Here is a 16,357-nt window from a genome sequence, read left to right on the forward strand (position 1 = left end):
TGGCCTTTAGTCTAGGCTCTGCCTGACTCACTATCAAAGGAGCTGCTTGGCCCCACCTCACTCTCTACTCTCTACTCTTCCCCTCTGGCCCTTGCTCCCTTACCCTCTTCTCCTTCCCTCCTTATTCCCCTCCCCCCTCTCTCCCTTGGCTCATGGCCTGTCTCTACTCCCCTGCCCTCTCCTTGTCTTTCTGTCTCTGCTCCCTCAACGCCCCTCCCCATGCTCCGAACAAACTCTATTTTGTAATACCTTCCTGTGGCTGGTACCTTAGGGGGGAAGGGAAGCCTCAGCATGGGCCCGCAGAGACACCCCTGCTGCCACATCAGACCTCATCTCCACCAAACATACCCTGGTTCTTATCTTTTTATAAGACACAAGTAGTGTTACCCATACTTAGGGTGTATTTTCTCATGCCAAAGCTAGTCTAAAAAAATCCCACAGACATGCACTGAGATTTGTCCCCTTTGGGATTCTAGATGGTAAACTGATAGTCAGTTTGAACCATCACAACTTGTTTTTAGTTGTGAGAATAAAGTATGTCCATGGTAGAATAGAGAAATTGTGCATTTCTGAGCTCATAAGTGCTTTTAGCCTCCGTTGTTTAACATATACGTGTGCGACAATGATTATGATTTACAAAGGGAGGTTTGAAGCTTACATGGGTTATATGTATATAAGCTGAAATATTAAAATAAGATTTCATGGGTAGAGCTTCCCTTTAATGTCTAGAAAGCACCATCTAGCAATAGACATTCTGTTCCTCTGGCTCTTAAAATCAACTCTCTATTCAGGGATTTTTTTTTCAGAGTCTTAGCTTTACAGAGAAAGCTCTCTCTCTCTCTCTCTCTCTCTCTCTCTCTCTCTCTCTCTCTCACACACACACACACACACATACACACACACACAGAGGGGGGGAAGGAGGGAGAGAGGGGGAGAGAGGGAGGGAGAGAGAGAGAGAGGCAATGCTCCCCTAAGAACCAGAGACTAATAAAACCCACAGGATCAGGCATAAGAAACATCCCTACAAGCTGTTGGTTGAAGGAGTGAAGGAGCCAGGAGATTCTCAAACAGTAAAATGCTCCTGACATTGTCCTCAATTGTAGACCAAGTGTGAAGGTAAGACTGCTATTGAACACCACATATTTCAGACCCAAGACTTCGATCAATCAAACTAGAATGGCTTGGCTGTCTCCTGCCTGAGGGCTAGCTAACTTTCATAGTATCAAAAAGTGCTATGCCAGCTGCCAAGGGAGAAATGCAATGAGCTATCCTACCCAACTGTAAAGTCTAGAGTCACAACAATGACCAGCACAGCCATTGAGCCTTCATTTGAGCAATGGTAGTTACCTTGGGGACAACCAACAACTGTCTAGTTAGACTTAAGGATCAGGTGAGGAAAAGTATGCCTGGTACTATAAACCTAGCCAACTACCTGTTGCTGGAGAGGTCACAGACCCTGGAGAAAGACCCACTATTGTAATTTTTCTAAACCAATATAATTTCTAACTACATTCTAAATACTTATCCTGATAGCCATAGGTAAGGGTAGTTCTCGCCCTTCATCAAAGAAAAGTTCTCTCCAGCAAGTGAAGGCCATCACAAAGGTCCACTGCTGTTCAAACTGCAGAAAAAGGTAACCACAGGGTCCTAGCCCAAATGGGTACATTGATGTTATTTTATCTTTGAGAGATGATCTCATGTATTAGAGGCTGGTTTTGAGCTCTTACACAGTTGAGGGGGGCCTTGAACTTCTGAACCTCCTGCCGGAGCTTCCAGGTATCCATCCCCATACCCAGTTTGTCTAGTGGGGATGGAAACAACCCACTTAATGCCCACTTAATGCAACCAAGTCACAACCCTAACACCCTACTCTTTTCTCCTCCTTCTCCTCCTTTCCTTCCTCTATCTTTTCTCATTCTTCCTCCTCTTCCTTCCATTCCCCCTTTTCCTTAATTCCTCCTCTTTCTCTGCCTCCTTCCCCTATCTGAAATCCCAGGACCCAAGAGCTTGAGGCAGAAGGATCATCAGGAGTATGAGACTAGCCTGAGCACTTGAGTGTGTACACACACACACACACATGCACATGCATACACTTGTGCACACATACACATGCATACACTTGTGCACACACACACATACACATGCATACACTTGTGCACACACTTCACACACACACACACACACACACACACTGCACCCATTGGCCATCAGAGAAAATTCCAGTAGATGCCTTGAAGGTGATTGCTCTTTGGAATAATTACTTTATAACTAGATCACAGATGGGGATTTTATAATGAGGATTGAAAATGTATCTGGAGAGATGGCTCAGCGGTTATGAGCACTGACTGCTTTTCCAAAGGTCCTGAGTTCAAATCCCAGCACCCACATGGTGGCTCATAACCATCCATAACAAGATCTGACAGCCTCTTCTGGAGTGTCTGAAGATACCTGACACCTACAGCATACTTACATATAATAAATAAATAAATCTTAAAAAAAAAAGAAAATGTATCTGAAAAGAGTCAATAGGTACTATTTTAAAATGGGGGAACAATGGATCTTCTGGAGGACCTAGAGATATGTGTGAATGGAGGAAGGCTCAGTCATTATCACCAGCTTTGAAATATTTGTGGTTCCCTATCTGGTGTCTATCTTCTGTATGGCTTCCTCAAACTGGTGAAAGAAATGTGGTGTATTGGCATTTGTTTAAGACCCTGGAAGCAGTGCAGTTTACCAAGATTAATGCCATAGATAAGACTGGTAGAGCCTGTCGGTGGTGGCGCAGGCCTTTAATCTTAGGAGGCAGAGACAGGCAGATTTCGAGTTCAAGGCCAGCCTGGTCTACAGAGAGTGAGTTCCAGGACAGCCAGGGCTACACAGAGAAACCCTGTCTCGAAAAAAACCAAAAACCAAACCAAAACAAACAAACAAACAAAAAAACAAACAAACAACAACAACAAAAAAAGGCCTGGTAGAATCTGCAGAGATAATGCTTTATTTAGCACAGCCCCACCCTCCCCATTGAAGGATCAGGGCTGTTTCCTCCTTCTTTAGACCCTAGAACATCTTCTATAGCACTTCCTCGAAGTACTTGTTCAACAAGATTTCTGAAAGGCATGTCTGATAAGAGAATTCCTGTAAAACAAAGAGCAACTGCCCTTTGGAATTGTGGGCTTAGAGTACGCAGCTGCGTAGACTCTCCACGTGACCCCAGCAAGTGATGCATAGTTTGGTGTTTGAGCTCTCTTGTGTTTGTGACTGGCCTAAACCAAAGGGATGTCTGTATTGGGAACTGTGGAACTCTCCTTAAGGTAACTGCTTTTTATTTGTTTGTTATTCTCTGAGACGGTCTTCGGAGACTCAGGCTCAGGGTGACCTTGAACTGCTGACCCTGCTTCCTGTTTGTAGGTACTAAGATTTCAGTTGTATACCGCCATGGCTAACACGTGGTTTCTCCTTTTTAAAAAAAATTGTGTGTGTGTGTGTGTGTGTGTGAGAGAGAGAGAGAGAGAGAGAGAGAGAGAAAGAGAGAGAGGGGCTCATTAGAGAGAGTCTTTTATAATAGCCCAGTCTAGCCTTGAATTTATCATCCTCCTACAACAGGCCTCTGAATCCCGAAAGTATAGGCACCTATCGTTTATTGCAGTTCTGTGAGGTCGTAATGTCAGAGAACAGAGAAGGATCCTTTCGTGTTTCAGAAATAGTCTTGACATTTGCTTTCATACTTTGTTCATGTTGCTGTAACAATATACTCTGGAGTGGGTAATTTATAAAAACAGGAATCTGTTTTTCACAGAGCAGGGCCTGGAGGCTTCTGCACTCTTCCTGCCTGCTGAGCACCTAGTCTACACTTTCAGTGTGGAGTGTGTCTGTCCTCACATGGTGGAGCGAAGGAGACTGCACTTCTCCTCTGAACCTGCCCAGTGCCATGTTTGCTTTTTTTTATGCATTTGCAACAGAGGACTGAACCTTGTGCAAACTGGGCACAAGTCTACCACCGGGCTATACTCCGACACTTTTTATTTATCTGTTTTATTTAAATTTTTTGATTTTTCAAGGCAGGGTTTCTCTGGGTAGACCTGGCTGTTCTACAACTTACCCTGTAGACCAGGCTGGCCTCGAACTCAGAAGTCTGCCTGCCTCTGCCTCCCAAGTGCTGGGATTAAAGGCGTGTCCACCATGGCTATTTATCTGTTTTAATGTTGAGACTTGGTGTTCTTAAACTCTCTAGGCTGACCACAAATGTATAATCCCTTTGTCTCAGCCTCCTAAGTGACTAGGACCACAGCCACCCAGCTTCTCTCTCCATCCCTTTTATAATGAACTAGTCTCAACTCTGAAAGCAGCGCCTTCATAACCTAAGCTCTTCCTAAAGCCCCCACCTCTTAATGCTATATCACTGGCAACTCATGAAATCTGGGCTGCACTGTGATACATGCCTGCATTCTCAGTAGCCTGGACTCTGAGGCAGGAGGATTACACTGAGTTTGAAGCCAGCCTGAGATACATTCATGAAATCTTGTGTCAAAAAACAAACAAAGCAAAATAAAAGCCCAAATGAATTTTAGGTGACATTTAGATACTTATATATGACAAGAAGAGAAATATATTCATACTTGCATAGAAGTACAGGAAACTAATGACAAAGTTCAACTTAATCTTAGATCTTCATAATTATTCTATATTATGGATGTTTCCCCACTCAGGATATGTCCTTTAACATGTAAGATTTGATCTTTTTCCTGGGATGGTGATGTGAAGGATGCTAAAAAGCAGTAGCTGTTAGTCATGTGATGTCAGGAACAAACAGGGACTTTGCACAGTGTACTGTGCTACTCAGATGAGATATTGGTAGGCAGGATAGAGGGGCTAAATGCTCTCCAATCCCCTCTTTTTGCTTTCTTCTCATTGAGTTTGTTTTAAAGACGGAGTTTCAGAACATAGCTCACACTCACCTCTGTCTCCAGGGTGCTGGGATTATGTGTACATGTGTGTGTGTGTCTCTTTATGTTTGACTTTAAATGTATTTCTGAGCAGGCAAGATAGTGAAGATTTTTCATCCCAGCATGGGTCCTCTAGGCAGAGATGGTAGGGTCAAAAGTAAAGATCATCACCAATTGATTAATGGGTTTGAGATCAGCCAGTGCCACAAGAAACCCTGTATTGTTTTGAAATTACATCTTATCTATCTATCTGTCTATCTATCTATCTATCTATCTATCTATCTATATATATATATATATATATCTCATCTATTCATTCATTCATTTATATTTGTGTGTGTGTGTGTAGGTATGTGTACAGATGTACAGTTGCCATGGCACTTGTGGGGGACAGAAGACGATGTGCAGAAGTCTGGTCTCTCATTTGTCCTTTGACTCAGGTTTCCAGCCCAGGCCACTAAGCTTGGGGACAAGCGCTTTTACCCACTGAATCATCTAATGCACTCGCAAAGGCATTTCTTACCCCCCCACCCAAGGTTTCTCTGTGTAGCCCTGACAGTCCTGGAACTCACTCTGTAGACCAGGCTGGCCTCAAACTCAGAGATCAGCCTGCCTCTGCCTCCCAGATTAAAGGCGTGCAACACCACTGCCCAGCCACATAGGCAGTTCTTAAATTCATTTCTGATTTATGATATTATCGATTTACAATGAATTATTGGAACATACTCCCAATAGAAATCCTGGAGCATTTTTCCTATCCCAAGTGCTTGCTGTTGATGGCTGGTATAACTCCAAGGTTGATTATCTTTTGTCCTTTGTTTTGTTTTGTTTTCCGTGTATATTGGTGTTTGCCTGGATCTATGTCTGGGTGAAATTGTCAGATATTGGAGTTACAAACAGTTGTGAGCTTTCCTATGAATGCAGGGAGTTGAACTTGGGTCCTCTGGAATAGCATTCAATCTTCATAACCACTGAGCCATCTCTCCAGCCCCCAAATTGCTTGTCTTTGAGCTAGTTCTAATACAGAGAACAGATTTAGAGAAGGAGTGTGATCATTGTTCCTATGAACTGAATTATGTGTGTTTTGCTGTAGCTCTTGCTGCCTGGAATTCAATATGTAGAGCAGGCTGGCCTTGAAATCTCAGAGATCTACCCACTTCTGCCTCTCAAGTGCTGGGATTAAAGGTGTGTGCCACCACACCCAGCCTGTGTGTGTTTATTAAGTACTTTCCTAAGAGAATTAAAAAGAGAAAGTATACATCAAGTTACCTGTTGTTTCCAGTAGTTGGTGTGTGTCGCTCATACACATGGTCTCATACTGACAGACTGATGAATTGTGAAAAAGGAAAACAAAATGGGCGATGCGCTTGGTGCATGGGCAGTTGAGGAAAACTCCAAGAGAATGTATATGAGCTCTAATGGGCAGGAAAAAAATATGCAGATAAGGGTAGGCTATTTTGCAACAAAGAAAGCAACAAAGAAAGACTCAAAACAAACAAAAAATTCTCCACAAAATCCAGGACAAGCAATGGCTATACAGACAGATGACAGGCCTGATGAACTTGCTTGCAAGAGACAGAGATCTGCATGGGAAAGAACAGGAGGACATTGGTATCCGAAATGAGTAGGGACTAGCTACTTATCCCCTATTTCAACACATAATCTCATTTAGTTTCTTACCACCTCTGTAGGAGGAACACTGAATAGCATTGCCATTTTTGCTGTGCGTAACTAAGACTCAGGATTAGTAAATTAAGGCGGGGGGGTGGGGTGGGGGGGGAGGGGAGGGAGATTCCTATTAATAGCTGAAAGAATTCCTTTGCATGGAGCTTCTCCAGGACGGCCTGTAAGCAAGGTCCTTGTAGACTCCCTCTGTTTCATACCTTAAAGACACACCTGGAACTATTTGAACTAACTTTAAGTGAGACAAGTGCCAAGCCAGATTATGTTATACCTTTTTACATTGAACAAAGAAAGAAAAAGGAAATGAAAAACATATCGCCTCTAGAAGGCCCTGGCAATGGATTCAACACTGAAGTGGTATCAGTAATACATTTTTCTATGCCGTAAGTTTTTCCATGCGCCATCATCTTTGGTACATATGTGCTGGATATTTGCCAAGTACAAAGAATGTTACTGCACAGGGAAAATTGTCTTGTCTGGAAGCTGTGTGAATCATTGAGAGGTAAAGTCAACTCTCGTTTATTTTACCTAACTTCCAGACCTGACCAGTTTTCCTTTTCAGTCTTTCCTTTTCCCCTCCCTCTTTTTCTTTCCTCACTTCTTGTATAATTTTGTGGCACTCTTTCAATAAGTATCACAAGTTGTCTTCTAGCAACTGAAAAACAGAAAGGGTATACCAGGAAAGTATAATCTTCATTAACTTAAAAAAGGTACTTGTGATATGCTCTAACCTCATGTTGGTTTAACCGTGTCTTCTAATTTGAAATAGGGTGAAGTGCATCTCTGGTTAAGTCATTCCTCTTGTGCTGTTTGCTATATAGTTTCAAGAATATATATTTCAAAAACAGTGGAAAAAATAATCCCAAACAAATGTGACAGAGCCCCGCATACTTGAAACATATTGTCCAAATTTATCTTAAATCTCTATGCTGCAGAGTGTTTCTGTGTGCATGGATTAGGCCTGGCTGATGCGTTCTTCATCTATCACTATCCTGGGTGGATTGTGCCGACCGAGCAGAACAGAAGGACTTACATATGGTCCCACTTTGTCGTAGTTTGTAGGGCCTCTGGGTTGGAACTACTTGATCAGAGAAGCCAACCGTCACAAAAATTTGGCCGATGTCAAAATCCTACATATGCACATGTACATATAGGTCAGGTCAGATTGTGTCTATTCCTGTTTGAACTAGTGGTATCCTTCCGTGTGTTGATTGCCTGTTCTTTCTCCTAAAATATTGATGACATAAAAAAAACAACAACCCTACATACCTGTTTTGATAATGATATTCTGGATAGGTACAATGTTACATGGATGTTCCAAGGCTGGTGTTGAAAACATTTTTCAGTTAAAGCTATGAGTAAGTACATCTACCATCTTTCTAGAACTGGGCAGAGCTAGAAATACCAAAGATTATCTTCAGCAGCAACCTAACCCTTATATTTGAAGAAGAAGCCCATGGTGGGCATTACAGTGTATCCTTTTTTCTTGGTGTAAGTACTTGAAAGGAGCGAGGACTTGGGTGAGCTTTCTCAGGTTAGGTCTTCTTGTCATCTGAGGTAGGTGGCTGGCCCAGGCTGATGGGGCCTGTTTCAGTCAGGAAGCTTCTGAGGACCTCTCTCTCTTTGGGACCTTTCTCCTTGTTTTGTTCTTTCCCTGTTTCTCCCTTTTCCTTCTGTTCCTTCATTGATTTTTTTTTTCATGCCTCCCATTTCCCCTGCCCCCTCTGTTCTTGCAACCACGTGCTCTATGACTCTGGCCTGCCTTTCCTGCCGGTTCCCTGTGAGTGTTAGCAGAATGAAAGCCAGATGGACCAGCAGTTCCCACTGTTATCTTCCAGCAGACTCTGGCAAGCCTCCCTCCTTCCCTCCCTCCCTCCCTCCTTCCTTTCTTGGCATGACAGGAGTATTTGCTTTTATTTAGGGAGCCTGTGTTCGCGACTCTACCTCTTCCCTCCGCTGCAGTAGGAGCGGAAAACTTTATTCTCTTCTCTGAGGTTGACGGAGGAGAGTAGATGTGCCGTGGATTTATCGGAGGAGCAGCAGTGTGAAGCCCATCTAACTTGTTTATTTTTCTGAAATAAGGGATTACTGATGCTGGTGGTTGCGTGCTATGGGATAGCGGTATAAAGACATGGTTTTTGCAGTAAGATGAAGTCTGGAGCAAGTTGTATTTGTGTTGCCGCCAACATGTCCCTGGGGACACATCTCTTGACTTGGGATTATTCAGTGTTATTAAACCTGTGGTAGAGAGGAAGACACGGAGCCTGATACTGCTGACTCAATTATGAAGTGAAATACACTTCCTAGGTCATAGTTGGTTTTCATGGTATTACATCATCCCTAAAATAGTATCAACATTATTTCAGCTTTTAAAATGCCCTGTTTTGTTGCACCATCTTAAGAAAATGCTTCATTTTGGGACACAGGGTATTATATTACTAAGTAGCCCCCGTGAATTTAGACCTCTGTGTGTAGACCAGGATGGCTTCAGATTTAAAGCAAGCCTCCTGTCTCTGCCTCTCGAGTACTGAAATTGCTGGTGTGTGCCACCAGGCCCAGGTAGGAGACTACTTTATTGGTTTGAGATGCAAGCTTAGTAGTTCAAGCTGTCCTTGAACTCCTCATCCTCTCTGCCTTCATGTGTCATGAGAGTTGGCACAGGAAGTTGCTTTGAAGAAAGATAAACTAGGTTTGGGATTATAACAACAGTAATCTGGGAACTCATTTTCATTTAATAATTGATGTTAAAAATTTTTTACTTGTTTTAATTTTATATGTATATATGTGTACTGTGTGTGTGTGTGTGTGTGTGTGTGTGTGTGTGTGCGCGTGTATACCATGTGTATACATAAGCCTTAGGATGTCAGAGAGGGCCCTGGACCTCTTAGAACTGGAGTTACAGGTGATTATGAGCAAGCACGTAGGTGCTGTGAACTGATCCCAGTTCGTCTTCTTAACCACTGAGTCATGTTTTCAGCTCTCTTAATATCTGACTCTTAAGCAAATTTGGGAATTATTTGTTCTAATTTTCATAATAATTTAAAACAGTGCTCTGAATAGTGTATTAATTTTTCCTTTTTTTAAAGGAAGCACAGGTTTAAAATTTTTGTCTCTAAGGTTTTGAATTACCTCAAAAAATGTTTTTGGAATGTCTATCATGTATTTGTATAAAACTGGATCTAAAGCAGCAAGCAAGAAACCATTTCATTTTCAGCAAAAATCTATTGCCTTGAAAATCATATTAGCCTAAAAATTATATGGCAATATCGAGGGAAAAATAAACTTAGAAGTTCACACTGTCATCCATCATTAGGAAGCTGACAAAGGGGAAATGATGCAGGTTCGAGGCCAGCCTGGTCCTCATGGTGAGTTTCCATGCCTAGACTGCTGAGTAACTCAATCTGTCCATTATACATAGGAGAAGAGGGAAATAGACTTAGGAAACAACCTGGGCTTAGACACAGTCATCTGTAAGTAACGAGGGCCTTGCCCAGGGTCCTCCTTTAGCTTTTTATCAGTTTTGACTTTGAGGCTTTCATGTTCTAAGAATATAAATTGGAGCATTACTCTCAAGCATGTAACTAACAGAACAGGCCATGAATTCACACATTCTACATAAAGAATAGATTAACTTTACTGTAGACAGAGCATTAATGTGTTTTTAAAGTAGGGCAGATGCAATTGAGGATCTGGGGAACATAATGTGTTTCCTTTAATCCACCAAAAAACTAAGCGTGGTGGGCATGGAAGGTCTGGCAGAAACGGACGTGAAGTGCCTGCTCCTGCTAGGACCCCTCACTGCTTAGCTGACACTGGGTTTCCATTACTTCTGAGCCTTATCATCCTCTTCTTCATCTGTTTTCTTCTGAGTGAACTTATGTTGATGCACAGAGCAGCAGCAAGGCAGCATCTGCCTAAGGCCGAGATAACAATAGAACATTATATACTTACAAATGAAGTCCCCTTAGTCTCTGCTACACCGTCTCCAGAGGTGCTTGGATGATGAAATTCTCCTTTCGACTTCCATAGATAAAGTCTTTTACTGATAAAAAAAAAATAAGATGTGGGATTTTTTTATTTTTTCTGTTTGTGTGCCTCTGAAAAAGACAGACCCGACTTTGTGAATCCTAGGTGTTGAAGGAGTGAAATAACATGTTCCTGGTGGCATTCCCAGATCGTACTGAGAAGCACTCCACGATGCCAGACTCACCTGTGGATGTGAAGACGCAGTCTAGGCTGACCCCCCCAGCAATGCCTCCTCCCCCCACCACTCAAGGAGCTCCAAGAACCAGCTCATTCACGCCAACGACATGTAAGTACTCAGGTCTCAACTGAAGTTTTCAGTTTGGAAGGTTAAACTGAAAATTGTCTGCACGTAAAAAAAAAAAAATCATCAAGGAAAAATAAAATCCAATATCAACGCTTTATGCAGAATCAAGTGCAAAAACCTTGAAAGTTTGCCAGTAGGTAATGGTTATTGAACCCAAACAAAAGTGTCGTGTTTTAGATATAATTGGTACAACTGTGAATATTTGCCTGCCTTTATATTATTACTTCAACATTGTTATCCGCCACGATTTGAGCAAATGAATAATATTACATTTGTTCCCTTGGTCTAGTTACGCCTATGACTTTTAATTCATGTTAATGTAGAGCTCTTTATTTTGGTTGTTCAATTTCACTTAGAACATAGAAATGTGCTATAATTATTTCTAGTTATTTCTACCTTGCTTTCTTCTATGTCAAATAGCTACAAATAATATTAAAAAAAAAAAAACCTCGCATTCTGAAGTTTAAAAGGCAGTTGCTCGATGCCATAGTCACCTGTAGAAACCTTTCTGAATTCAGCAGCGCGACTCTTGTTAGGGACCCGCCTGGCTTTTTATCAAACTGTATCCCATTTGCATTCAGTCCAGGTCCCACATTCTGAGTTCTTCTTGTAGCATCCAAGAAAGGGACAGAAACATTCAGACCACCAAGCCACTTCCCCATTCTAGCAGGGGGCACTCTGTAGAATGGTTTTCATCAGTCTCACAGTTCTGGTTAGAATTGTCATCAAAGCCTTGCGATGCTAAGAAATATTAATCTGTTATAGATGATACTCTTAATGGACCATGTGCCGTGAAGCCATATGAATGAAAAAAATATCTGAGAGGTAAAAATAGACCCGTGAGTCTCTAAAGATAGATGTCCTTAGCATTCACGCACAACTGCCCTGCCATTTAAAAGCTCTTTCCAAATGTGTATGGGGCAGAAGGCTGTGACATGCCAACTTGTAACCTGTCATCAAATGGTTTGTTTCCCAAAGAAATGGTGACAGGCGCATGTCTCCTCTAAGAAGGCCTCCTGAGCTAGCATTGATGATAGGTTACTTTGTTCCTCATTGAGATGAAAGACCATTTACTTCTGTTTTTTGTTTGCTTTTAAGGCAGGGTCTCACTACGTAGCCCATGATGGCCTTAGACTAGCTATGTGTAGTTGAAGATACCATTAAGCTCCACATGCCTCTTGCTTACATCTTCCCAGCCCTGGATGTGAAGCATGTGGCACAGCACACTGTAACTCCGATACTAGTTCTTATAGACCCATCATCCTTGGTGTTCAAATAAGTTTCATTAGAAAGCAATTTAGTAAATTACTCCTAATCCATGCTCTGGGTTAAATTGAGTTGTTCCCCTTTCAATTTCTTAAAATAACTCCTTAGTAATCCCTCAATCCGTTTTGTCTTCCTATCTTCCTATGTAAAACGTATGTTCCCCCACTCCCCAAATAAATGGTTAAGAAATAAGAGGGAAAGAAAATAGCCTTCTAATTGGGTGGTATAAGGTTAAAACTTGAAAGTCCTCTTCCTATAAACACAGCTGTCAGTTGTGTGTACAAAACATGATTAAAAATGTTCAGTGATAAATTTAGTCCCCACCAAATGTACACTTTCTCTAGGGGAGCAGTTTAGGGAGAAACCATCCTGTTATATTGATGTAAGCCTGTGACAAAAGGCTGACATCCAAAGCTGTTTGTGCTATGTTTGAAGCCTTTCAGGTGGTTGGCATATGTGCACATGGGAGGCAGGGCTGGCTCAGTGCTGCAGCAGCAGCAGGCTCCGCTTATGATCAGCTTCTGTGCAGCAGGCTGCCCCTCACAGTAAGGAAGAGACTTAGAGTTGATAGAGTATCCGAGTCCGGTGACGTCGTGATGTCCAAGCATTCTGCAGAACGTCCCAGGATTTTTGAAATTACACAAGCACAAGATTTCAAGGCAAGGGTTCTTAGTGGCAGTTCCTTTATGCGTTCTCTTTGTAAACTTATTTACTTTTTCCTTCTGATTTTGTGCCCTTGACAGTAACGAATGGCACCAGCCATTCACCCACGGCCTTGAATGGCGCCCCCTCACCGCCTAATGGCTTTAGCAACGGGCCTTCCTCTTCCTCTTCCTCTTCTCTGGCTAATCAACAGCTGCCCCCAGCCTGTGGTGCTAGGCAACTCAGCAAGCTGAAACGATTTCTTACTACCCTGCAGCAGTTTGGCAATGACATTTCACCAGAGATTGGAGAAAGAGTTCGCACCCTTGTACTAGGACTGGTGGTAAGCAATCAGAAATCAGTTTTCTGGGATAAGAGGCAGTGTGGGGGTAGGGAGTGGGCGTGGGGTGGGGTGGGATAGGCAGGGCACTGAAAGTAGATGTTCCAATCCCACAGCAATTTCTAAATCTCTAGCTACTGTGCAAATCTGTTTGATTCTACAGAAATTTATTTTCAGTTCTGCATTATGAATGGACCCTACCACAGTCAATTTTACTGTTTTACTGATAACAATATAGGGATACAAGTGAATTGTTGGCTTGGCCTTAAGTGCTTGTATGTGTATACATACATGTGTATGTATGTGTTTATATGCTTTTATATTAAATGAATGTCTATAGATGTATATATATATACATATGACTGTATACACATTCACATGTGTGTGTAGGATTCTTTCAATAAACTTAGACTCCTGGCATAGTTAAGAGCTTTTTCCAATAAGAGTGTTTTTGTTATGTTAATGAGTCAGTTAATCTAAATGAGTGCTCATTTTAATGTTCATGTTTTAGGATTTTTACTATTGGCCCAGATGAACAAAAATTCATAATAAGCAATACATACTCATTTCATGTAGTTTTAGTCTTAAGGCTAGTGGTATTAAAGATGTTTTTGTAAAATACACAAACATTTACCATGATTACCATTTTTAACTGTACAGTTCATTGGGATTACAAACACAGCCACATAGTATAGTTGCTGCCACTAATGCATCTCCAGATGCAGAGTTGCTGTGTATGCTTGTGTGTGTGTGTGTGTGTGTGTGTGTGTGTGAGAGAGAGAGAGAGAGAGAGAGAGAGAGAGAGGGCACTCATTTGTGTGTGTGTGTGTATGTGTGTGTGTGTGTGTGCATGTGTGTGAGAGAGAGAGAGAGAGAGAGAAAGAGAGAGAGAGCACACTCATTTGTGTGTGTGTGTGGGGGTGGTGCTGGGGATTGAACCCAGAGTCCCATACATGCCAGGCAAGGTTTACATTACTGAGCTACATCCTCAACCTTCTGGAGTTGTTTCATTTTCTTAGCCTAAATCTGTCTGTACTTATCAGATAGACAGACATTTGGAAATGAATATTGCCATATTCTATTATATTCTGTATATTATCAAACTGGAAATTAGAGCTTATATCCTCTTTTAACCCTTTACCCTCAAGTTGCTTCTATATTAATTGTGATTTTTCTTTACACAAATGAGTGGTTGTCTAGTCCTTAAGAGGGTTTTGTCTCCTGGCTCTGAGTCATGGCAGTGATGAGTCCCCCAATGAACTCCCTCCTCGATGCTCTAGTGGATCTGAGGTCTATTAACTGGTCATTTATTTTCATAATTTGGAGCAACCATGAACAAAACAGGACCAGAACATGGGCCTTGGATCATCACTGCCTGCGTTTAATAGCTTTTACATTCAAAGAAAGAAGATCCTGTTTCCCAGTCTGCCACCTGGGGAGGTAATCTGGACTATGTCTCCCAAGGCAGGGGTGACATTGGGCAGGGGTGTGCCATTGTACTTAAGATCCTAGGTCATTACTTAGCTTTTTCGCTTTTTTCTTTTTAAAGATTCATTTATTATATGTACGTACACTGTAGCTGTCCTGAGACACTCCAGAAGAGGGCATCAGATCTCATTATAGATGGTTGTGAGCCACCATATGGTTGCTGGGATTTGAACTCAGGCCTTTGGAAGAGCAGTCAGTGCTCTTAACCTCTGAGCCATCTCACCAGCCCTAAATCATTTTTTTTTTTGTTGTTCTTATTGTTGCTTTTTTGCTTTGCTTGTTCATTTTTCGAGACAAGGTTTCTCTGTATAGACCTGGCTGTCCTGGAACTCACTCTGTAGACCCGGCTGGCCTCGAACTCAGAAATCCACCTGTCTTGTTTCCCAGGTGCTGGGATTAAAGGCATGTGCCACCACTGCCCAGCTTAGCTTTTTCTTTGTATTTAATACCTACCTACCTACCTACCTACTTACCTCTCTCTCCTTCCCCTCTCTCTTTCTCTGAAATAGGCTCTCATTTTGTAGGATTTGTTGTTCTAGAACTCACTCTATAGAAAAGTCTGGCCTTGAACTCACAGAGATCTGCCTCTTCTTCCTCCCATGTGATGGGATTTATAGTGCTAGCAACATGCCTGGCTCTTTATACGTATTTTTAAATTTGTATTATAATATATTGGCCTTTCAACATATAAACGAGCTAAGGAACCAAAAGTAAATCCACACTAATAACTACATCAGATAAGTGATGAATTTGTTATTAGTTCAAAAAACTGTTTTGACCTGGTGTAGTGATGTCCAAGTGAAATGCTAGCATCCCAAAAGCTAAAAGCAAATGATCAAGAGCTGGGGTGGTAATCTGGACTATGTAGCGAGACCTTGTCACTGCTCCACTCCCCATATTTTCCCAATGTAAAGTTTAATCTTTTTTTTTTTAAATTAAAAGTATTTCCCAAATGTAAAGAAGTCAAAAATCTCAATATCCTTGATAAAGTTTTCTATTTACTGAATGACAAATGTTTTGAGTGAAATGAGTTATCTTTCTCTTTTTTTTTAATGGTAGCTTCCCTACCATCTTTATAAAGAGGTAGAGAATGGCTATTGTGTGCATATGCAGTAGAAAGTGTCTTATCTATCTATCTATCTATCTATCTATCTATCTATCTATCTATCTATCTATCTATCTATCTATTTATCTGAGATAGTATCTCATTATGTAGTCCTGACTGTGTCCTATAAGTTGCTATGTAGGCCAAGCTGGCCTTGAACTCATAGAGCTATACCTGTCTTTTCTTCCCAAGTGCTAGGATTAGGGGCACACATCCCCATACCCTGCCTGGAAAGTAAGTAGGGATGAGACTTGTTTTTCGAGAAAATGTTCAGGATATGGTCTTGGCTGGCCCAGAGTTTACGGTGTAATTCTTGGACTGGGCTTGAACCCTTAACTCTGTGCACCAGTGTAACCTAAATGTTGGGGCAAGAGGATCATAGGTTTGGGTCACCTGGTTCCTACTCAGACGGGGATCATTGGTTAATTTTTGCGACTAACCTTCAAAGGAGAGATTTTTATGCCTATTTGCCACACTGAAAAACCTAGTTACATAGTTATTCACTAAAATAGATAAAATATGGGCACACCTTTGGTTTAAACTTTGGCACTAAATCATAA

General features: G+C 41.7%; 1 protein-coding gene across 1 annotated transcript in view; it reads left to right on the plus strand.

Annotated features, from left to right (window-relative positions):
* The window catches only part of Runx1t1 (RUNX1 partner transcriptional co-repressor 1), a 110,565-nt gene that overhangs the window by 41,944 nt on the left and 52,264 nt on the right, over window positions 1-16,357 (plus strand). The window contains exons 2-3 of the mRNA XM_052176108.1: window positions 10,801-10,938; window positions 12,966-13,207. Of these exons, the coding sequence (XP_052032068.1) occupies window positions 10,801-10,938; window positions 12,966-13,207 (380 nt within the window). The remainder of the gene's footprint in view (window positions 1-10,800; window positions 10,939-12,965; window positions 13,208-16,357) is intronic.

Source organism: Apodemus sylvaticus, chromosome 3 (assembly GCF_947179515.1).
Source record: "Apodemus sylvaticus chromosome 3, mApoSyl1.1, whole genome shotgun sequence".
NCBI classification, from domain to species: Eukaryota; Metazoa; Chordata; class Mammalia; order Rodentia; family Muridae; genus Apodemus; species Apodemus sylvaticus.